Source organism: Ovis canadensis, chromosome 25 (genome assembly GCF_042477335.2).
Source record: "Ovis canadensis isolate MfBH-ARS-UI-01 breed Bighorn chromosome 25, ARS-UI_OviCan_v2, whole genome shotgun sequence".
NCBI classification, from domain to species: domain Eukaryota; kingdom Metazoa; phylum Chordata; class Mammalia; order Artiodactyla; family Bovidae; genus Ovis; species Ovis canadensis.
The window spans coordinates 37,295,582-37,320,063 of NC_091269.1; the positions used below are offsets into that span (position 1 = coordinate 37,295,582).

At 38.9% G+C, this 24,482-nt stretch overlaps 1 protein-coding gene across 7 annotated transcripts in view; it reads left to right on the top strand.

Moving 5' to 3' along the window:
- Window positions 1–24,482, top strand: part of REEP3 (receptor accessory protein 3) — a 100,653-nt gene that overhangs the window by 57,144 nt on the left and 19,027 nt on the right. For 5 of the 7 annotated variants that reach the window (XM_069571799.1, XM_069571801.1, XM_069571800.1 and 2 more), the window contains 3 exons: window positions 18,671–18,747; window positions 22,040–22,160; window positions 22,340–22,453. In XM_069571799.1, coding sequence (XP_069427900.1) covers window positions 18,671–18,747; window positions 22,040–22,160; window positions 22,340–22,453 — 312 coding nt within the window. Of the gene's footprint in view, window positions 1–15,733; window positions 15,932–18,670; window positions 18,748–22,039; window positions 22,161–22,339; window positions 22,454–24,482 lie in introns of all 7 variants that reach the window. The other 2 variants (XM_069571804.1, XM_069571805.1) reach the window with 1 other exon arrangement.

Sequence of the window (24,482 nt, forward strand, 5' to 3'; positions counted from 1 at the left end):
AAATGTTGATGCTCTTTTCTATATTCTTCCTGACTTAAGTCTTTCTGAAAAATCACTTTACTGTTATTTTAATGAGATTTGTAGTGGGATTACAATTAAATGTGTGTATTCTGGGATCGCAAAGAGTTGGACACAACTGAGCGACTAAACACAAACACACACATTCATTCTACTATATTTACCCATATTTCCAAATTGACTTTATGAATGGGATACTTGTGGTTGATTTATATTGTCATATCAGATAATACTTGTTTTACCATTAACATTGGTTTCTAAAATGTGTTCACATAGGAAATAGGTTTGAAGTAGTAATACATATTATTTTTTCAATCCTTAACAATTTTAAAATTTAATTTTAGCTGACATGCAATGAATACACACGTATCTTGTCTTGAGTTATAGTTGTGACAAATCAAGTTGTGATAAAATCAGTTTCTGTTTGGGACAGTTAAGAAGAATCACTTGGGATAGTTCATTATTTTTTTAAATATTTATTTATATTTTTTATTTCAGCTGTTTGGATATGCATTTTAATATTCTACCATTTACCTTTTTTCCTGTAAATTAATTTTTTTAATTGGAAGATAATTGCTTTACAATATTGTGTTGGTCATTATTCTTTAACGAAGTAAATCCACTTACATTTACTTAAAGTAGATGATGAGTATGCTTTGTAAACTTAATTTTTTGTGTTGGGATTACTTATTATATATAATGCATGTTAGTATGTAATTTCACTGCCTGCAGTAATGGGTCCTGTTGTAATCATCAAGTGACATACTCTTCCTGTGTCTTCTAAAAATAATTTCTTCAGGATCATTACAGTGTATCCTCTTTAGGAAACAAATGTTAAATTTAAATTAAGATTTATATTGTAGGGGTTAAATAAAAGCCTAACACAATTCCTTCTAAACTTTAAAAATGTAGATATTTCCCTGGAGGTCCCGTGGTTAGGACTCTGGGCATCCATTGCAGGGGGCCTGGGCGTGATCCTTGATAGGCCAAAAAAAAAAAAATGCAGCTAAAATTTAATAATGTGAATTAGAGTACTCCTTGACCTTTACAAAGTAAAATGAAAGCATTCCCACAAGTTTCACGCTAAGATGGAGCTAGCAACCACAGCTGTCCAATGCAAATGCTTCATAAAACATACACAAAGAAAAAAATTTCTCCCAGTAACATTTAAACCTAAGAGGCTAAGTCAGGCTTTTGCTAATATCTAGGAAGAATTTTACCAACTGCAGTGCCAATGGAAATAGATTTCAAAAATCAGGGACAGAAACTGTTGTTTCCATTAAAGGAAATGTTGTTAAATAGTAAATTGGAGGGAGGCCTAGCCACCTCCACCCTAATCCCTAGTGATGGAACAGTTTAAAATCATAAAAGCTACAGCAACCAAAAACACCAAAAAACTCAGCTGCCACCATCCTCCGTGCTGCAGGAAAACCATGTTCAGAAGCAGCCAATTCTGCCTCCCCCACATCTGTTCACAAACCATAGCCTCACTACTTTGAAGAAACCCCCCCAATAAGTTCCAAAAGGAAGAAATAATTGAGTACATGAGAAATTCAAAAGTGTAGTACTAGGCAAATGCAAAAATAAAAATGACAGCAGTATATTTATTATAATTTATATTCTTGAATATTAACAGTTTTGAATGCAGTAGTGTAAACTATTTATTTATTTTGAACAAGCAGGAAGAAAAATGAAGCATTCAATTCACAAAGTAACAAAAATATCAGAATTAATGGAATCTGTAAAGAAAGTAGAGTAAATAAAGAAATAAAAATGCAGAAGTAAAATAAAAACAAAATCAAGAGAATTTCAATATTTCTAAGAGTTGTTTCCTTGAGTAAATCTAACAAAAAGTACAGAGGAGAGTAGAAAAAAAAATTGATAAATAGGACAGGGTTTAAGTGACAGAAAATTAAATAATGGGGGGCTTTAAATGAATGCCTAACATAGTTCTTTCTAAAATTTTAGAGTAAATTTTTTTTAATTTAAAGATGGAATGTTTTCTAATAATGTAAGACATACTGAAAAAGTAAAAAAAAAGTGTTAATAGCTCAGTCGTATCTGACTCTTTGCAACCCCATGGAGTGTAGCCTGCCAGGCTCCTCTGTCCATGGAATTCTCCAGACAAGAATAGTGGAGTGGATTGCCATTCCCTCCTCCAAGGGGATCTTCCCAACCCAAGGACTGAACCCAGACTCCTGCGTTACAAGCAGATGTTTTACCATTGAGCCACCAGGGAAGCCCTGATCTTTCCTTTTCCTTTTTAGCTACTGTTTACATTATTTAAGCAGAGAAGTTTCCTCTTTTGCACAATACAGGATCTACCTTTGGAATGTTCACATATGTACATCATCTTTCTTTCTATTATGTAACTTTAGTAATATAGTGCTTCACCAGCTACAGCTATAATCATCATATTGTCAGCCAGATTGCCATCATGCTGTGAAAGGTCCTCCTAAAAATATAAAAGCTAGAGCTGTTCCTGAAGACTTTAGCTAAGTAAGAAAAATAAAATCTGTCAGAAAACCTCATGTAATTTTAACAGCTCACGAGTGGTATGTTACTTCAGAAATATAATAGATTGTAAAAAGATTGAAGATAGTTTGAATAACTATAAAAACTTAAAATATATAGAATTATATAGACTGATCACTTTTTCTTAAACCACAGATTCAGACTCTGCAGGTAAAATTGAGAAATTCGTCAAAAGGTCTTGAAAAGTCACAGAAATAGATGGAGTTAAGTAATTTTATTTGAAAATATTATATTAACTTTCAAAGGTTTCCAACAGCATCTTTTAAATAAAGGTTTAACACTTCAATGTTATTGTATTATATTCTTCTTTAAAAGATTGTCAGAATAAATTATTAGAGCCAACTGGAAACGTCTTTGCCAATGATGTGATGTTTGAATATAATTTCAACCTGCCCATCAATGTTCTTCCCTTCTCTGTAGGAAGCAGATTTAGATATACTCTTAGGGAGAAAACTCTTAAGGGCACTTCCACCTTGGGCAGGGAGAGGGTTTCCATCCAGTGGTCCATGTCCAGATAGCTCTGGACTCTAGGATGGGACATCCTGCATGAGACTTCTGGGCACAAGAGCCTATAGGCTGCCCTACCCTGGGTACTTTACTCAAAGCTTTTGTCTTTTCAACTGCTAGCCATAAACAATGCCTCTGAGAAGTGGGCTAAAGCTCAGTTCCTTCTATTTTTTTGAGGTTCTTATTTTAAAAAATGATGATGTGCCCAAACAGTGTTATGAAAACAAGGGCTTATTTTAATTGTTTATAGCGAACAAATTATCAAACTGAGTTCATCTTGCTTCCAAACCCGAGGCTCTTTTTACATTTTCTTCATGAATGATAGATACCACCTCCTTCTAACTGGTATTTTCAGAAAAAACACCGGGTATCTCCCACTGCAATCCTTGTCGCACTTAGAGGAACACTAGAATCTCCCTGGGATCTTGTTTAAAATGCAGATTCTAATTAAGTAGTTCTGGCCTGGGTTTGAGATTCTGCATTTCCAGCAGGTGCCCAGATGCCGCCAGTGCTGCTGGTCTGCACACCGCAGTTCAGGTAGCAAGAATTTTGTGCATGTTCTCAACTCTGCTTACACATTACAAATTCATAGAGCTTGCCTTCGAGACACCTTGCTGCCCTCTCTCTTCCCCGAGATGATGGAGCCTCAGAATCTACATAATTGCTTTTAATTTCCAAGTAATTCTTATCCACAGCCAAACTGAAAAGCATTGACTAAGAGAGGTATTTTACTATATTCTGAAAAGTGAATAATTACCACATTGTGCTTTTTTAAGTTTATGTAGGCAGATGGGCATAAAATAACAGACTGTTTTAGAAACATCTGTATGTAAATGGACTAATAACTTGGAACATATTATTAAAAAAATTAAAATTTCTGGTCATACCGTGTTGCACATGGGATCTTAGTTCGACCAGGGAGCAAATCTGCGCCCCCTGCAGTGGAAGCTCACAGTCTTAACCACTGGACCACTTAACCACTGGAAAGTCCCAAAAAATAATGTTTTAATGAAGTTAAGCATATTATACCATCGGGGGGTAAGGGTTTTGAGTTGGGTATTCTCCTAGTTTCCGTACAGGACGTTTCTACATCAATGAAGTTTCTCTTTGTAATCATCTGCCTTTCTTCCTGTGCCATTCCTCCCACCTTTTTGTTCCCCTCACTGTGTTACGGTGATCATACTGTCCTGCCCGCTGTACACATCCATCCGCTCCATACCCCAAGTATCCCATGCCCTGTAACTTGCCTGTCTCTCTTCACTCAAATGTGAACCTCAGTTCTGTATGTGAGGCTGACTGCACATGCTTTTGAAGGAAAATAATTTGATAGCACAGATTCACTTGTCAGTCATGACAGATGTATTATTCCTAGAGTTTTTTTTTTTTTTTCTTCCAGTCTTTGCTTCTCTAGAAGATGCTATTTTCCCATGTAGTATTTAGGCTGCTTCTTACTGTTTGAATGATTATTGTATGGTTGACATATGCTGCTGCTGCCGCTGCTGCTGCTAAGTCTCTTCAGTCATGTCCGACTCTGTGCGACCCCATAGATGGCAGCCCACCAGGCTCCCCTGTCCCTGAGATTCTCCAGGCAAGAACACTGGAGTGGGTTGCCATTTCCTTCTCCAATGCATGAAAGTGAAAGGGAAGTTGCTCAGTCGTGTCCAACTCTTAGCGACCCCATGGACTGCAGTCCACCAGGCTCCTCCATCCACGGGATTTTCCAGGCAAGAGTACTGGAGTGGGGTGCCATTGCCTTCTCCATGACATTATTGAGCCTATAAAGCTACAACTTGTATAAAGAAAGTGGTATCTTTTACTTCAAGAAGGAAAGTTTCCATCTACTGTGTTAGTCATAATCTTGCCAGTCATCTGGAAAAAAGAGTATACCTTTCAGTGGCTATATTAGTTCACGTGTGGAAATAGCAAGGTAGAATTGACTGCGTAAAGATTCATGAGAAACTAGGGGACCTAGGTGCCTAAGAAGTGGTGCCAGCCATTGGGAATGTCTCAGGTTGGAAATGCAGTGGCCCAAGACTTTGGGAACACTAAGGGAATAAAGAAGGTAAGATGGCAGTTTAGTGTGGAAGCATGATAATTAGGAAAGCCGTCTAACCCAGTTTACTCCTTTCTATCTGCACAGGCTCTGTCCCATGCTAAAATCCACGAGAAATTCTGTGCGGTTCTATGAAAAGTGCACTGTGTCTCTGCAAATATTTATTATTCCAAATGAATCAATAAGACTTCAAATAATTGAAAAAGTGAAGTGCGAATTATCAGCCAGTGTGGATGCAGAGTTATTTTGTACTAAGAGGTCCTTCTTTCCTAAATTCTGCTCCTGGGAACAATTCCCATAAGCAGTTCCTACTTTATCTTCTTTTCAACACTCCTTTTAAATTAATTATCATCTAGCTTTTAAACATTTTTGTGTTTTTTCCTTCTCTCAAGTTCCTCAAACTTACATGGGATCAGGGATGAGATACATGGGGCTTCTGTGACTCAAGAGCATTGAGGGAAAACCAAGGTAATCTTGTGAAAGAGTGTCCATTTCTAGTTGCAGGCTGCCCCATTTTAATTCGTTTTAACACCAAATACATCTGTATAATATGAGACTTTCCTCCTCAAAACAACAGGATATTCTGTGAGGTCTTTGGCAGTGATGTCTGGAAACTGCAGGTAAACCATGATGCAAGTTCAGCATCTGAAAGTATTAATATGACTGACTCCCAAACATCCTAGTTCCTGGCAAGCTAGAGAAAGTTAAGACAGTAGGGCTGTGAGGGAGGAAGCACCCCAAAGCCAGGGAAATGCAAATCAATCCTAGTCTCACATACTTACCCCAATGCATGCTCCCTCTTTTTTAAGGAAAAAGTATTTCAACCAATGTCTGTATTTACTGTGGATTGAACTTCAACTAGCTTATTTTCAAGCATGCTTCTAACTTGGCACAGCTCTGGGAAAAATCCCATAATTGAGCCATCTGGGTTGGATAAAAAAGGGCGTTTTTCTATTTGATTTCTCACATTTTGTTCCTCTTTGTTTTTAATGGGGAAAAATCATTATGAAATAACCAAATTATTGCATAATGGTACTGAAACAAGAGAAACCTTTTCAACTTGATCCTGTTTCTAAAGAAAACTCTATTAGAAGTTCTCTCTGTTGTCTCTGAAATGTGGTGTAGAATGAATCTTTTGGGTGAGCTGACTTGAGGGAATAACTAATGGTCAGAAAATAAAGTTCTCTTTGGGTGGTCTGAAATTCAGCAGTGTTTATTTCTTCTCAGAAATAAAATCCTCAGCAAGGATTTTTTTTTCCCCCAGTGAAGCATATTTTAGCATTTTATGCTCTGGATTTACTTAGTGTGGTTATAATTGAAATCATTAGGCATATGTAGTTTTTTCATTTTTTCTGGAAAACCAGCATTAATTGCCTATGATTCACATAATCTGAAATTAAGAGACACTGGAAAGTTGTTTAATATCTGATAACTTTGAAAACAACTTTGATAAAATAGACTATGTTATATGTTATGAATTTCTCTTTGCAGTCTAGAGTTATTTGTTTGAATTTTTCATCAGTTCAGACCTTAACTTTAAGAAACTGTTCAGTAAAAGCCTTCCTGTGTATTTGGTTTATTAGGTACAGGGATGGCTGGGTCCTAGGAACATGATGATAAACAAGACAGTTTCAGTCCCCATTGGTTGTTAAGAAGACTCTTGAGAGTCCCTTGAACTGCAAGGAGATCAAAGCAATCAACCTTAAAGGAAATCAGTCCTGAATATTCATTGGAAGGTCACATGCAGAAGCTGAAGCTCCAGTACTTTGGCTGCCTGATGTGTGGAGCCAACTCATTGGAAAAGACTCTGATGCTGAGAAAGATTGAAGGCAGGAGGAGAAGGGGGGCAACAGAGGATGAGATAGTTGGATAGCATCATCAACTCAATCGACACAAATTTGAGCCAACTCTGGGAGAAAGGAGGACAGGGGAGCCTGGCGTGCTGCAGTCCATGGGGTGGCAAAGAGTTGGACACGACTTAGCAACTGAACAACAACAACATCGGCCAAAAGGCAGAGGCAGACGTTATACAAACCTTTACACAGATACACTGCAAGGAAAAGTAGATTAAATATGTACAAAGATTATGTATGACCTTAGGACGGGGTGGAGGCAGTTAGGAAGGCTTTCCTTTGGATATGAAGAAATGTCATTCATACAATGCAAATGAATATTATATAGTATATTAAAATATTACTAGTTGTATGCTGGATTGAATATTGTGCTGGTAATCACTTATTATCCATTTATATGTCTTCTTTTACTCATCCTTCCCATGAAAGCTGCTTCTGCATAGGAACGCCTTGACATCCAGGTTTATGACTATATTGTGTCAAAGCATCTTGTTTGTAATAGCCCCAGAGTACTATGTGTCAAGTTAACATATCTTTTTTGTCGTTGTGCAAAACCACAGGGCTGCTTATTGTCACCCTGTTTATTTAACTAATACACTGAGCACATCATGAAAAATGCCAGTCTGGATGAATCACAAGCTGGAATCAAGATTGGTGGGAGAAACATCAACAACTTCAGATATGTGGATGATACCACTCTAATGGCAGAAAGTGAAGAGGAGCTAGAGGCACTAAAGAACCTCTTGATGAGGGTGAAGAAGGAGAGCGAAAAGGCTGGCTTAAAACTCAGTATTAAAAAAACTAAGATCATAGTGTCCAGCCCCATCAGTTCATGGCAAATAGAAGGGAAAAGGTGGAAGCAGTGACAGATTTCCGCTTCTTGGGCTCTAAAATCATTGCAGATGGTGACTGCAGTCATGAGATGAGAAGATGATTGCTTCTTGGCAGGAAAGCTATGACAAACCTAGACAGTGTGTTAAAAAGCAAAGACATCATTTTGCTGGCAAAGGTCCTGTGTAGTCAATGCTTTGGTCTTCCCAGTGGTCACGTATGGTTGTGAGAGCTGGACCTTAAACAGGGCAGAGCACCAAAGAATTGATGCTTTTGAACTGTGGTGCAAGGAGATCAAACCAGTCAGTCTTAAAGGAAATCAACCGTGAATACTCATTGGAAGGACTGATGCTGAAACTAGGGCTCCAATAATTTGGTCACCTGATGGGAACAGCTGACTCATTGGAAAAGGCCTGATGCTGAGAAAGATTGAAGGCAGAAGGAGAAGGGGACGACAGAGGATGAGATGGCTGGATGGTATCACCGAAGCAATGGACATGAACTTGAGCAAACTCCAGGAGATGGTGAGGGCCAGGGGGGCCTGACATGCTGCAGTCCATGGGGTCTCAGAGTCAGACATGACCAGGTGACGAACAACAAATATCATTTAACATACATTATCGTTAATGTCATTGTTATCATAATACCACAGTGCTCATAGCATAGCAAGAATAAGTTATGTAAAGATACAATTTGAGAAAGATGCCTTTGAGTTAATATGCCCTCACCACAGTTCTCCATAACGCTTGTGAATGTACAGCCGTGAGCCTCACATCAGAACAGGATATTCCTCAATATAAATATACCAGTCCATTGTTCTCAGCTTCTGTGATGGAAATCAGGAGGGTTATTTTACAGTTATGGTTTACTTTTTATTTGCTTTATTTGTGTATCCTGGGATCTAAATCAATTGCATTGCAAATTCTGTCTCAGGATATTGAATCATAAAAACTTGTTTTGTTGAAAAATATTTAAAAACCATGAAATGAGGCCTACTTTTCTTTTGGCATCAGGAATAGGTACATGCATACCTATTAAATGGAGCATGGTCTTTTGATAGTAAATTTAGCCTGTGAGTACATTCATTTTACGGTATTCACTCAGGCTTAAAATATCCTAATTCCTTTGAGAGAGTAAAGCAAGAACGCTATCACATGACTGTCTGGGTTTGTGAAATGCTAAGTCTTACAAAAGCCTTCTGGATTTTGAGTAATAAAGCAAGTACTGGCTTGTTAAGTAGGATAATCTAATCCATGCACTATATAAACCAGAATGTAATTTTAGATACTGTGGTTTTATATCACAGACGACTCTGTTTTCGAAAGAACTTGCCAAACTATATGAGTATATTTTCTTAGAAAATAAATTTATTTTGATATTTCAATGATTTTAACATTTCACTTGGATAATTTTTATTTGCAAATATTTTATTTTTTAAAAACATTCATCACATTTCTCTAGTTATGAAAAATATGGTAGGGAAAGTGTGTCCCAAGATTGATAAATGATTGCCATTTTATTGTGACCACTTCAAAAGAACTTTATTACAAAATAATTAGGAAAAAGAAGGAAATTATATTATTGTTCATAAGTTAGCCCAGGTCACTAATAATTTAAGAAATATTTCTTAACATTTATTTTGTGCCAGGTACTATAATAATCACTAGGTATACTCTTGGGAAAACAAAACCAAAGTCAGCAAAATAGGCCATTGAACAACTGTTTTTCATGTAGTCTTCCCAATGACTTTTATGCATTTTGCTCTCTGAATATTTTGGCTTACCACTCAGAATATAATTATTTTAAACTTTATGCATATTTCTAATGAGCGTCTGTATCTGACTTCTTGGCCTACTGAAAGTACCAAGGGATTTCTGTAAGTCACATGTACTGACATTACAGACAATAACAAATTTATACAGGTAGAGGCCACACTAGCCAAAGGATAATAAAAGTAATTTAAAATAATATTTCTCTGGCTTTGCCCTAGTCTGCTGCATAAGAACATCAATCTTGCCTATCTTCCAGTTTCTTCTCAAATACTTTTTGGGTTTTTTTTTGGCCGCCCCAGGTCTTAATTGCAGTATGTGGGATCTAGTTCTCTGTGCAGGGATCAAACTCGAGCCCTCTGCATTAGGAGCTCAGAGTCTTAGCCACTGGACCACCAGGAGAATCCCCCCAATATTTTTGAGAGTCCCCTGGGGCTATCTCAGGCAGAGTTTCTTAAAATGATACTCCTCTTCTCCATTTCCAGGTCATTGTGGTAGTAGCATCCATCAGTGCCAACCAGGGCATTACTGGTGTCACAGGTTGTAGCCAACAGTACTTTGACTGATGTCCACCTAATTCTGGAACCATGACTCTTTCAGTCCCCACAGAGGTTATAGGGTAACCTTTTATATTAGCGTAGGCTAAGCTTCTGTAATTATAAGTAAGCAGGTAAGTTGCTCACTCAGTCATGTCTGACTCTTTACAACCCTTGAACTGTAGTGCGCCGGGCTCCTCTGTCCATGGAATTTCCCATACAAGAATCCTTGAGTGGGTTGCCATTTCCTACTCCAGGGGATCTTCCCAACCCAAGGATCAAACCTACATCTCTTGTGTCTCCTGCATTGGAGGCAGATTCTTAAGCTGAAACAAAAATGCAGTGGCAGAGGGAATATAAAAACATATTTGTCTTTAGCATAACAGTCCAGGTTAGTGTTGACTTCATCAAGAAATGTTTCTCAAGCAACCGTGTAAGAAGAAATGGGGCTCTGCCCATCTGTAATATGAAGATTCCAAGGTTACTCTGCTCCCTGCCCTCCCAGCCACAGGGCGAAAGAAGAGCCTGTGGGGAAACGCACTCACTTCTCAAAAGCCTCAGCTAATATTCTGTTGGCGGGAACTGGACCCATGGCCCTACCTCTTTCAGAAATGGACTGAGAAGCGCTAGCTCTGGCTGGGCGACTCCCCAGCCAGCCTCTGTTATTTGCCTTTTTATGAACAGCAAGCTGTCACCTCCACCCCGTCCTGTTTCACCATCCCAGACCTTTCATTGCAGCCACCTCTCTCTGATACCCAGAGAAGCCGAGGGCATCGCTGGTCACATAATCTATTCCATCTCTACCCTAGGCAGATCCCTAGTCCATCCATATAAACAAATTTCATAAACCTTTACTACTCCTTTGAAATCCACTCTCCTTCCCACCCATCCCCAGCATTAAAAATAACCTGCCCTCCTACTGCAGACTAAAGGCAGAGGCCCTCACCTATAGACCACAACAGCCTCTTCCCAACACGGCCACGCTCCTTTTGATTCTGTCTCAGAGGAAGATACGCCCCAGCTTCTTTCTTGATCTCTCTCTTCTTTCTCATCTTATCTGTCTCATACAAGATCTCATTCCCATTAAGAATTCCTGCTTCCTCATAATTTGAATCTCATTATCTCTCCAGTAAAATGTTCAATCCTTGAGGCTATAAGCATGCTTTCATTTAGCCTCATGCTATTTTTTATTCCCCCCCCCCATTTTTCTTTTTCAACCAGGCCTCAAAAGACTCCTTTATATTCAACTGTCACGTCTTTACTTCTTGTCTAAACTGTTTGCAGTCTTTACAGAAAGGAGCACGCTAAGCTCTGGGTGATTTCATATTCATTCAACGATTCATATATTTACTGAGCTCCTTCTCTGCAGATACAGAGGGTTGAGCAGAACAAAATAAAAGCTTTGTCCTTTTGAAATTTACATTTTAGTAAGGAAAGGCAAGAAAAGCATTTTAGTATTTGTTAGATGTGTCTGTGATACGTGCTAAAGAGAAAAATAAGTCATGATAAGGGAGTTAGAAGGACATTGTTATTTTAAACAGGGTAGTGAAGAAAGGGCTCTCAGATAAATATTTGAGCAGAGACCTGAGGGAAGTGAGAAAGCTATCCACATGGATAACTGAAGGAAGAGCATTTCAGACAATGAGACAGCAAGTACTAAGGCCCTGAGGCAGAAACATTTCTGCACCCAGGAAGGATAGTAAAAGGGCCTGATGTGACTGAAGCAGAACAGGGGAAGGAGGGACAGAGCAGATGAGGCCAGAGAGGCAGCTGGAGCCAGAACCACAGGGCCTGGTAGGCCAAGGTAAGAATTCTGATGGGGGCCAACAGAGGAGTTTCAGCAGAGGAATGACCGTGTAGTCCAATAGTCATGTCCGGATGTGAGAGTTGGGCCATGAAGAAGGCTGAGTGCCAAATAACTGATGCTTTTGAACTGCGGTGTTGGAGAAGATTCTGGAGAGTCCCTTGGACAACCAGAACGTCGAATCAGTCAATCCTAAAGGAAATCAGTCCTGAATATTCATGGGAAGGATGGATGCTGACGCTGAAGTTCCAATAGTTTGGCCGCCTGATGTGACGAGCCAGCTCACTAGAAAAGACCATAAAGCTGGGGAAGATTGAGGACAGGAGAAGGGGGCGACAGAGAATGAAATGGTTGGATGGCACCATCAACTCAACGGACATGAATTTGAGCAAACTCCAGGAGGTGGTAAAGAACAGGGAAGCCTGGTGTGTGCAGGTCATGGGTTCACAAAGAGTTGAACATGACTTAGTGACTGAACAATGACACAATGACCTGCTCTCTAAGGAGACACTCTGAGTGATATACGCAAAAAGACCCAGAAGAGCAGAATGATCACTTAGGACACTGTGAGAATAATCTGGACAGGAGATGGTCATCAACTGGACTGGTGAGATGTCTGTGGAAGTGGTGTGGAATGATTTTTATTGCTGATATATTTCCAAGAGTTGAGAGGCTGCATAGTGCTAGGACCTACCCTCTGCCCCTCCAGTGGAGTTTCTCCTCCACGTCCCACCTTTCTTTGCCTTGCTTAGGGCCCAGGAGGCTGATCCATACAGGTTGCATCATTTCTGACTTCCCTTTGGGTTTGGCTCATGAGAGACTCCTGCAGAAAATCAGAAGGCTGGCTGAGCATGAGGTCGGTCAGATTAGGGTTCTCCCAGCTTCCTCCCTGCCACCAGGGGTTGCTGTGAGTGTCCCCCTGAGACCACACCTTGATGGTTACCCTGTTTGGATTCCAGTAAACCTGTCCCTGTCCACCCTTCTTCACACCAGGCAAGTAATGCCAGTTCCTGCTGTCGCTAGCTCAATGGTGAACCACTATTCTCTACTGGTTTTCTTGAACTTCTTCCACAACTGTATGAATAGTCCCTTTAATAAACTTTCCTCAAACTCTTGTGCTCTTGACTCATACTGGGAACTAGGGCATCTAATGCAGTAAAAACAGCAGAACATTTTGTTTATCACTGTTATTTACTTGTTTTTCTCTCCAGTAGAATGTTAAATCCTTGAGGACAGAAGCTGTTACGTTCCTGTTTCTGGTCCCATGATGTGAAGTAGGCAGAGCTGATTACAGCTGTGTCAAGGAGCATTCTGTGGGATGATCCCACCTGCGTCCTTAGGAATTATCTAAATTATGTTTTATTTGAAAGATGAACCAAAAGTAGGATGTGTGTGTGTGTGTATCCATGTTAGTGCTCATAAGCTCCACCTTGTTAGATAATTCAATTCCCTGGGGTCAAAAAGACGTTTAAGAAAAAGTTGAGTAAAGCTTTTTGAGTTGAGTAAAGAAAAAGCTTTCTTCTTCTTCTTCTTCTTCTTCTTCTTCTTCTTCTTCTTCTTCTTCTTCTTCTTCTTCTTCTTCTTCTTCTTCTTCTTCTTCTTCTTCTTTTTCTATACAATATGTCCTTGTTGGTTATCCATTTTGAATATAGCAATGTATACATGACCTTCCCAAACTCCCTAGTTATCCCTTCCCCCACACCCCCGGCAACCATAAGTTCTTTTTCTAAGTCTGTGAGTCTCTTTCTGTATTATAAATAAGTTCATTTGTATCATTTCTGTCTAGAGTCCACATGTAAGGGATGTCATCCGATATTTCTCCTTCTCTGACTGGCTTCACCCAGTGTGACACTCTCTAGGACCCTCCGCGTTGCTGCGGATGGCATTGTTCCATTCTTTGCAAGGGCTGAGTGTGTTTGTAGCTCGTCTTCTTTATCCATTCCTCTGTCGATGGACATTTCACTTGCTTCCGTGTCTTCGCTATTGTAAGCAGTGCAGCAGTGAACACTGGGGTGCGTGTATCCTTTTGGATCATATTTTCCTCTGGATATATGCCGGGAGTGGGATTGCAGGGTCATATGGTAGCTCTATTTTTAGTTTTTTAAGGAAGCTCCATACTGTTCTCCATAGTGGCTGTACCAATTTAGATTCCCACCAACAGTGTAGGAGGGTTCCCTTCTCGCCACGCCTTCTCCACCATTTGTCTGTGGATTTTTTGAGTAGCTTTCTTATTCATTGTTCTCATGAAGAGATCTAAACGTTGGTTTGTTGATTTTACCAGTTGTTTCTAAACTGAAAAATAGAATTTGTTCCCACTTTCTTAACATAAACTTTTTTTCCTGTAACTTTAAAGGTGGATTATGATATATTACAGCTGCCTGTTAAGTTACTGACTTTTATTTGCATAGCACTTTAATAGCATTTATTTCTATTAGATTTTGTTTTATACAGTCATAAGATTATCAATTTGCATTGTTTTCCTACCAGTTTTTTGGTTTTAGTACTACATTTTGTTATTGATGTTTTCTGTCCATCTAAAGAATATTTTACCATATTTTTAATTATCATTTTGTGTATTGCTCTTTTCTTTCTTCCCTTCTTTTTGACCTTGACTTCATTCTGTTATTTTCTTTGGGCTAGACCTTAAAGAGTAGGCTGAGCAGCCTTGAGGTATAGTTTTAATAAAAGGTTTGCTGAGTAATCATTTGGTGTAAAATCCCAACCAAATCCATTAATAGGAAAAAGAAAGCAGTATCTTCTCAAGGTTAACTTTCTTCATACTTGCTCACATGAATAACACACACTCACTGCATTCATTTAATTATTAACTCAATTCAACTATTGTTAAGGTCCTTATTTCTAATAAGGAAAACAAAAAAATACAGAAATTTATGAGAGCAGATTGTCAAAGAATATATTCGTTAAAGATAAATTAGAACTATGGAGTTTTGCTTATATAAAATTGAGCCAATACCACAGGAAAATGACCAGGAATACACTATTAATTGTATAGTTTGCTGTTTTTTAACTAAAAGGACAGAGCGTTCTTTCTCTTCTTTTCTCCTTTTAAAATTTTTGGCATTATTTAATATTCTCACAACCTAAATAAATATAGTCTTTTTTTTAGAGAGATAAACATTATATATGTGAAAGCACTTATATATTTGGTGGGTTTTAAAATGAATTTGAGGAACTTCTCTGATGATCCAGTGGCTAAGACTCGGTGCTGTCAATGCAAGGGGCACAGGTTCTATCCCTGGCCAAGGAACTAGATCCCACATGCTGCAACTCAGAGACCACATGGCACAACTAATACCCGGTGCAGCCAAAAATTAGCAAATAAAAATAAGTAACATGAATTTGAAAACTGGGTAAGTACTTGACTTTACTAAAGCCAAAGTGCTTTTGCAATGTATGGGACTCTAGCAGCTCAAGTCTGTTTGAGAACTAGTATTTCAGAGAGTATCACCAAACATTAACTACGCATACTGTTCAACTCTATTGGGTAAATTATGACTCTGTGGAGTGTTGTTTTTCTTTCTTATCCATTTGGAAGATCACAGCCATAATGAGGGTTGTGAGATAGTAAAATGATGAAAATACAAAATAATGAAAAAATAACAGGCATTGACTTAAATCATTTATTTTTCTGAAAGTTTCCTAAACTTCCTATGAGAGAGACCAGTTAACTTAAGCTGCCACTTTCCCAGGAGAGAAGGTGGTAAGGTTTACACTGAAATCCTTGTGCTAAGTGCAAGAGGGAGAGAGAGAGAAATGAAATGATTGATCTGACAGCAACCTCTTGTTTGCAAATCTGCCTTTTTCAGGCTACATTGTAGACTATGGCCCTGTGCCCATTTCCCAGCTCAGCCTCTTGCACAACTTACTTATTTTGGCCCTCAGTAAAAGGAGAGGAGTTTGCCGTGTTATTTATTTTTGAACTCTGCCCCATGGAGCACTGGGATTTCTTAGAGTCTCCTCAAGAGTCCTACAGTGAGTAGAATGGAAGGATCAACAAGAGCAGGGTATGTGTTTTTTTGTAATTGCTTTACAGTTGTTTTCAATAAAGCTTCAAAAAAACTTGATCACCTGCAGGGTCCCTTCTAGCCTTATAAAAATGCACTGTTTTGTTTCCAGGCTTTTCCCTTTCATTTCTTTTTTAGAGGATAACCTTGTGAATACAGTTGAAAGGTAAAAGTACTAAATTAATGTTTGATTTGGAAAGGCTAAATGAATGAATTTGTGTGAGAGCCTCACTTTGCTTTTAAAAGAAGGGGGCAGCAAGAGAAAGCACATAGGATTTTAACCCTGGAGAAAAATCTGCATACTGGGACAAAAAGCTTGGAATTGGCGGCAGTAAGGGAGTAAAGTAACTCATGAAAAGTGAAAAACTGAAGGGAATATTTAGTCTTTTTTTTAATTTGAGATGATAATCATAAATCCATTTCATTGTAGATAATGTACTATTTTGGAGAAGGAAATGGCACCCCACTCCAGTACTCTTGCCTGGAAAATCCCTTGGATGGAGGAGTGTGGTAGGCTGCAGTCCATGGGGTCACTAAGAGTCAGACACGACTGAGCGACTTCACTTTCACCTTTCACTTTCATGCATTGGAGAAGGAAATGGCAACCCACTCCAGTGTTCTTGCCTGGAGAATCCCAGGGACAGGGGAGCCTGGTGGGCTGCTGTCTCTGGGGTCTCGCAGAGTTGGACATGACTGAAGCGACTTAGCAGCAGCAGCAGCAATATGCTATTTGCTTCAGGCAGTTTTTTAAGCTCTTAAGTGAAGTAAACTGGGCTTCCCAGGTGGCTCAGTGGTAAAGTATCTGCCTGCAGGAGACATAGGAGACACGAGTTCAGTCCCTGGGTTGGGAAGATCTCCTAAAGAAGGAAATGGGAACCCACTCCAGTATTCTTGTCTGGGAAATCCCATGAACAGAGGAGCGTGGCAGGCTATAGTCTGTGGGGTCACGAGTCAGACACGACTGACCAACAGTACACATACACACACACACACACACACACACACACATACACACACAAGGTAAATTACTCGTCATATGTTACAACACATTGTTTCAAAAGTTATTCATGGCTGTTATTAATTGATTTTTCCAAACAGAAAACTGTTAAAGCTACCTGAATTATAGTTTCATATTTATAAAATACCCAAAGAAGCATCTGCATTAAAACTAAATAGGTCAATTTTTAAACTAATTATAGAGACCTAATTTTTTTTTTTTTTTTGGTCATCTTATTGTGATGAGAATAGGGAAGTAGTGGTTATTCTTAGACCTCACGTTCAGCAGTTCCTCATTCCTTTCTGTACATGATCAAATTGGATAATAGCACCAATTTGGGAGTCAGGCAGTCTGGATTCAAATTCTGGCTAAATGAACTTGAATACCTCTCTGTACTACCAGTTCCTTATAATTACATACTTATGTAGTCTGTTTCATAATGCTATTGTGGGGGATAAGTGAATTAATACATGTGATGCTCTTAGCACAGTCTCTGGGCTATAGTCGGCATGATTTTTTGTGCTAGCTGTAATTATATTATTGAGAAAGCAGAGATTTTAACTCTTACCCAAAACCCACCCTATGTAAGTGATAAAAGAGTCTGTGTGCGTAGGGAGGTGGAAAGGTATAAATTTGTGAGAATGAGTTCAAGGAAAATGAATATGGCACCATTCTGTGAGAAGGATTGCTACAAAGACACAGAGTCTCAGGGACCTTATAGGATGCTCTAGTCCAGACAAGAGGTAAAAATATCCTGAATTACTCTCTTAGTCCATTCAGAGTGCTATAACATAGACAGACTAGTCTATAAACAACAGAAATTTATTCTCACCGTTCAGGGGGCTAAGACTTCTAAGATCAAAATGCAGGTAGATTCTGCATTTGATGAGGGCCCTCTTCCTGGTTGATAGATGGCCATCTTTTTGCCGTGTCACCAGTCACATTTGTGACGACTCATGATCTAATAACCTCCCACATTTGGAGTTAGGATTTCAAAATACGAATTTTGAGGGAACATAAATACTTGGTTTATTGCATCAACTCTTACAGTATTAGAATAGAAGAAGGAAAAGGATATGTAAAAGATAACAGGCTTACATTTAGGGAAGGAGGAAGAAGATACTAACCTTAGATTTTCAAAGTGGTGACGAGCATTATGGATGTAGCAAATCCAGGATCAGTCTTTGGTTTCCAAAGACGGATGTATTGAGAAATGAAGAATGCAAAATTTAAAAGGCTAATAAAGATTAAATGCGTCCATATCATACTATATGGTTTCTATCATAATTAAACAGTTAATAGTCTTCATAAAGAAGCATGTAATAAGATCTTTTAAAGAATTTTCCTCCAGTTAAGAAAAATACGTCCTATTTTTTCATTTAGTTTCCTACATTATACTGTATTAAGCCTAGAGGTTTGTTATCCTTCAATTCTTGTATCCCAGGACAACTGATGTGGTGATGTGAGGAAGTCAGACATAAAACCTGTTGAGAATTAAACCATCGCCTTCATCATTTAATCCAACATACTATGTATGATTGGAGAAGGAAATGGCAATCCACTCCAGTACTATTGCCTGGAAAATCCCATGGACAGAGGAGCCTGGTAGGCTACAGGGTCACAAAGAGTTGGACACGGCTGAGCGACTTCACTTTCACTTCCACTATATATGATCTATACAACTCTTCAGAGTTGCAGATAATTTTGGTCTGTTATTTCATAAGTATTTTTATCATTTGCAGGTTCGATGGATGATGTACTGGATCGTCTTTGCCCTGTATACTGTAATTGAAACAGTGGCAGATCAAACAGTCGCTTGGTAAGTTCTAGCTCTGAGAAATATCCATAATGTAGACTCTTACCTGGTGTCCTCCGTTCTTATCCTGCCCTTGCTGTAAACGAAGAGTTTTTTTTTTTAATAAATTTTTTAAATGTCTACCTATTTATTTAGCTATGCCGTGTCTTAGTTGCAGCATGTGAGATCTTTGCTGCCTCGCAGGGGATCTTTCCTTGTGACACGTGGGCTTAGTTGCTCTGTGGCATGTGGGATCTTAGTTCCCCAAACAGGGATCAAACTCGTGTCCCCTGCAGTGCCAGGAGGATTCTTAACCACTGGACCACCAAGGAAGTCCATCCCTAACTAGATGAATTTCCTCAGCCTACCTAATTATCCACTGTACCCTTTCCTTTACCTGGTTTCCCCACAAGGACATTTCCTTCCTTGTGGAATCCCCCACGTAAAGGCAGTCCATCCTCCCGCCCACATGCTGCTTCCTCCCGCCCTTCTCCCGAGCACGTCCCAGGATCTCGGAACAGAGAAAACTTGGTTGTCATTATCTTTTTTCCACACTCTGATGACTTCACACTATTTTTTCTTTATTAATATTTCCTAAGCAAACTCCCCTTTTGAAGCCCACAGCTTCTGGTTTTAGCACTTCCCTCCCACCCTTAAAATTCTCATCCACAAACATTCAAACTGGATGACATCAAGTCCACACGGCCACCACCCACTCCCAACACCAGCTCCTTGGCTGCCCTATTCCAAACAGCATGAGGCAGAATTGAAACATGTTTCTATCCTCAAGGATCGAACATTTTGCTGAGAAGTCATACTTAGTGGAACAACCTGAATCTCTTTGTGCTATATTTCAGTAATATATTTCCAACTATACCTTGCCATCACTTGGAGAAGTCATTTTTACAAACTCTAAACTCTTACTATCTCGCCACTATCTTCAACCACCCTTACTGCACAAACCCCCAACTTAAATCAGCCCAACCACACTCCTCTTTTCTTCTTTACCCAGGCTACCAACTGAGCTGAAAAGAAATCAATCAGTTGCTCATATAGGTATCAATTTGAAAGTCACCCTTCCTTTTACTTGCTTTTTGGTCAGTGGCTACTTCCATCCCCTCCTATTTCTGTTTCAAATCTTTACTGTTCTCTGCTTTAACTGTCTTTCTGACTTTGTAAGTCTCATCATATTCTCATAGCATACTAGGTCACATTGGATGGCTCAGAAAAAATAGAAGTCATGAGACTTAAATGTTCTTCACAACCAGCTTTTATGTATCAACTTCTCTGTATCTGCATCCATCTTTCTCTTCCTCCTTCTGTCTCACAGTTCATTTATTTGTTATGTTTTGGTAAAGGGGTTTGGGAAGGGTTTTTTGTTTGTTTGTTTGTTTGTTTTTTAGTGGCAGAACAGATTCTAAACCATGCTAGGTTTCTTTAAGTGTCCATGTTCTCTATTTAAATGCATCTCTTTTTTTCTGGTTGCAAATGTATAGATATACACTATTAAAAAGTAAACAAGGTAGAAAAAGCTTGTCATGAGAGCAAAGTCCAGAGACTCCTCTGCAGCTGCACTGTGCAGAAACCCTTCACCATCCATACAGTAGTCGGTCCTCACTGCTCCCTGCTCACCTGTCTCATCAGAAGAGCCCAGATTTTTTATCATGTCTCTCAGTAGTGCATAGACCACAGGATGCTTGTTCCCTTGTGCTGTTTTACTTAACTTTTGCTATGGCAACAAAGCACCCTAAAAGCACAATGGGTTAAAAAACAAACATTCATTTCTTGCTCAGGCTACATGAAGACAAATGGTCAGCTGCCAGCCTTGGTGAGCTCAGCTCAGTTTTAAGTGTCTTCTTGTTCATGGACCAAGCCTGAAGAAGCAGATATTCTCATGACAGAAAGCAGAATTTGAAAGCAAGAGGTTGGGGGGTGTTGAAGTGAGGGAGTCAAAGGACATTTAAAGCTTTTCTTTGCATTTAACATATATTGCACTCACATTCTGTTGCCCAGAGCAGGTCACATGACTAAACCCACGTTCCTTGCTTGAGGAAGTGTAGTCAGCCTATGGGAGAAGATGCTGAAAAACCCAAGTGGGAAGGGGCACGGGTATATAACCCTAATTTCCAGGTTACCACAATGGCAATTCCATTCTCCTTTCAAGTGAACAATTTAGGTCTGTCAAGCGCTGCAATTCTGGCCAAATGAAATTGGAGGGGATGTTTTCTGGGAGCTCTAAGAGAAGGCTGTGTGCATATGAGGTAACATTGCACACTTGGAGCTTATAAATGCTTAAAAACACACCTAACGCTTGGGAGGTGTGTCCTGCTAATGCCACGGCAGCTAGGCTCTGCAGACAGGGTGGGTACACCTTACTGTCCTGGTGAGATGCTTTTAATGACCTCTGCCAACAAAGGTCCATCTAGTCAAGGCTGTGGTTTTTCCATTGGTCATGTATGAATGTGAGAGTTGGACTATAAAGAAAGCTGAGCACAGGAGAATTGATGCTTTGAACTGTGGTGTTGGAGAAGACTCTTGAGAGTCCCTTGGACTGCAAGGAGATCCAACCAGTCCATCCTAAAGGAGATCAGTCCTGGGTATTCATTGGAAGGACTGATGCTGAGGCTGAAACTCCCCAATACTTTGGCCAGCTGATGCGAAGAACTGACTCATTTGAAAAGACCCTGATGCTGGGAAAGATTGAAGGCAGGAGGAGAAGGGGATGACAGAGGATGAGACGGTTGGATGGCATCACCGACTCGATGGGCATCAGTTTGAGTGAACTCCAGGAGTTGGTGATGGACAGGGAGGCCTGGCATGCTGCAGTCCCTGGGGTCGCAAAGAGTTGGACACGACTGGGCAACTGAACTGAATGACCTCTCTGAACTACTCCAGTTAGTTTGGCAGCTTGTCTATCTTTACCTATAGAGAGCAATCTTGGAACTTCCTTGGCAGTCCAGTGGTTAAGACTCTTCCTTCCAATGCAAGGGGTGCAGGCTTGATCCCTGGTCTAAGATCCAACATCTGTGGAAGTGCAGCCAAAAAGTAAACAGTTGTGTTTTTTTTTTGAATTGTACATGAATGGAACAACTTTGAACTAGAAGTTGTGAATCACTGCAAGGGGACAGGCTGCTCTGATCTGTATAATTAGTGAGATTAATTTGTCAGTTCAAACATAGTTGTTTTCCTAATCACAATTTCTTACCTGTGAAAGTGTAACACAGTGACTGAACTTTAAAAAAAAATTGTGCGTGTGATTTCCTCATTGTCTGCAGTTTATTTTCACCAGCATCCTTTTCAAATATTTTCTTCTCAGGTTCCCCCTCTACTATGAGCTTAAGATTGCCTTTGTCATATGGCTACTCTCTCCTTATACCAGAGGAGCAAGTTTAATATACAGAAAATTCCTTCATCCACTACTTTCTTCAAAGGAAAGGGTAAGATGTATAAATTATTTCCACAAATCATTCGTTAGAAATGTGTTTCATCATCACATGTTGCATGCTATAAAATGAGTGAAACTGTTATATTAGGGGGGGAAAGTCCTAGTTTTCAGCTTCTTGACATTCTTTTTAAATAAAATTAATATCTACGAACTTGATTTTTTTTTCCCCAGGAAATTGACGATTATATTGTCCAAGCAAAAGAACGAGGCTATGAAACTATGGTAAACTTTGGGCGGCAAGGTTTAAATTTAGCAGCTACTGCTGCCGTCACTGCAGCAGTGAAGGTAATTTTTTATTTACCTCTTTTTTTAATCCAGTGTCACATTGCCAGTGAACAAAGTAGGGTGGCTTTTTATTTCAGGTCATTATAAATTTTGGCACAAATTTACCTTCTGTTTATTTTTGTAATATTAGAAAACAACAAGTAGACTATTTTAAAGATATATATATCTTTATATATATATATATATATATATATATATATATATATATATATCGTCTTCTATAATTGTTGGATATTTTGAACTCTTAATTGATGACAGAATGAGAGATAGTAAATAAAACATACTGGAAAAATGTCATTTTGTTGTAATCTTCCTACTTTATAACCTTAAAATAGTTTTGAGTAAATAACCTTTAGTAAAGATGACCATTCTTTCTTTCTCTGTCTTTGCTGTTTTTTTTCCCTCTCTCTCTCCATGGCAATATCTTGGTAGGATTTCTGGCTTACTTCTGCACCCATACTTCAACCAATTTGAGGTAACTGATTATTCAAAATAAGGCATGAAAAATTTCTGTTCTTAAAACTTAAGATTTTACTTAGCCAATTACTAATGTCATGTGTTGTGTTTTGCAAGCCAAATTATCAAAGGAATGCCTTATGTGAAAATTCGCATTATGGCTTTTGGATTTCTTTGCATGTAGTAATTAGTGTGGTTGATTTTAAATCCCATGGCATTATTGGTTTTGGTGTGTAGTATGTGAAAAGAAAATAGGTTTCAGCTTCAGAAAGTTCTGAGTATGACTTTCCAAATAACCATCAGCCTTTTACTTAACTTCTGCTTTGTGAGGATGGCAGGAAGGAGAAAATGAGGCAGAGCAGAACTCAAGTCCTGGTCTGCTGCATAAGAAAGTAGAGGTTTTAAAGCGGTTGCCTGCAGGGCGATGGAAAGAGGGGACCAAAAGTTTCTTGCTTTCTTTGTTATAAAATTTGGCACTATTTAGCATCACAAATCAAGTACATGTTATTTATTTACACCCCCAAGAAGATGCTTTCTGAATTTCTATACTTAAAAGCAACATTCAACTTGACTCTGTGGTGAAAAACTAAAAACTAAATTTCAACATCAAAAATTGTTTAGGTTCCTAAACAATTTTTGATGTTGAAATTTAGTTTTTAGACATTTTAGAGCACTGTTTTTAGGAAACATAGACGCACACAAATCTCATTTGCCCTCTTCACTTCAACACTTAAATATGGCTTATAATCCTACCTACTCTGTGAGACTTATAACTGTTTTGTGGGATATTTATTTTATTTTGACTTACTACTTCCAACCTCTACATGAGGAACCAGAAACCCGAACAGGATTATCTTTCCTCATTCCTTCATTTATTTTTATTTTATACATACTTTGCTGCCATTGGTATTTAACATCCTATATGTTTATTTAACAGATATTTAATGTATTGACCATCTAGGTTTGTATTTAATGCCTACTGTATGGTAGGTGCTTGGGATGCAGCAATGAACAAAACAGATACAGTCCCTGCCCTTTCAGGCCACTACTGTCAAGCTGAATATCTGTATCCACTAACTGAAAATTTTATCTCATATTTGGTTGCTTAGAGCCTACCCTTTGCCCTCCACTATTAAAAAAAAGCATTATCTAGTAATTCCCTGATGATCCAGTGGTGAGGATTTCATGCTTTCACTGCAAGGGCCAGAGTTCAATCCCTGGTCAGGGACCTAATATCCCAAAGCCTCAGGGTGCAGACAAAAAATAAATAAATAAAAAATAAAATAAGCATTATCTTACTGAAACACCTTTTTGTAGACAAACTTCTTTGTGATCTATTGCTTGTCTTTATACATTTAACAAATTAAAACCACCTCCCCACTTCAGAGGCAGGAAACAGCATAAAAATTATCTAAGTTACCACTGCAGAACAAACCCACTGTAACTTGAATTCACTTTGGAACTCTCTCTTTTTTGCTTGTGATCTTGTGATCCTTTTGTTATCGAGTTCATTGTGTATAGTGAACTTGATATGATGAGGCAACCCTCATCATTCTCCCAATGAGCAGAGGAA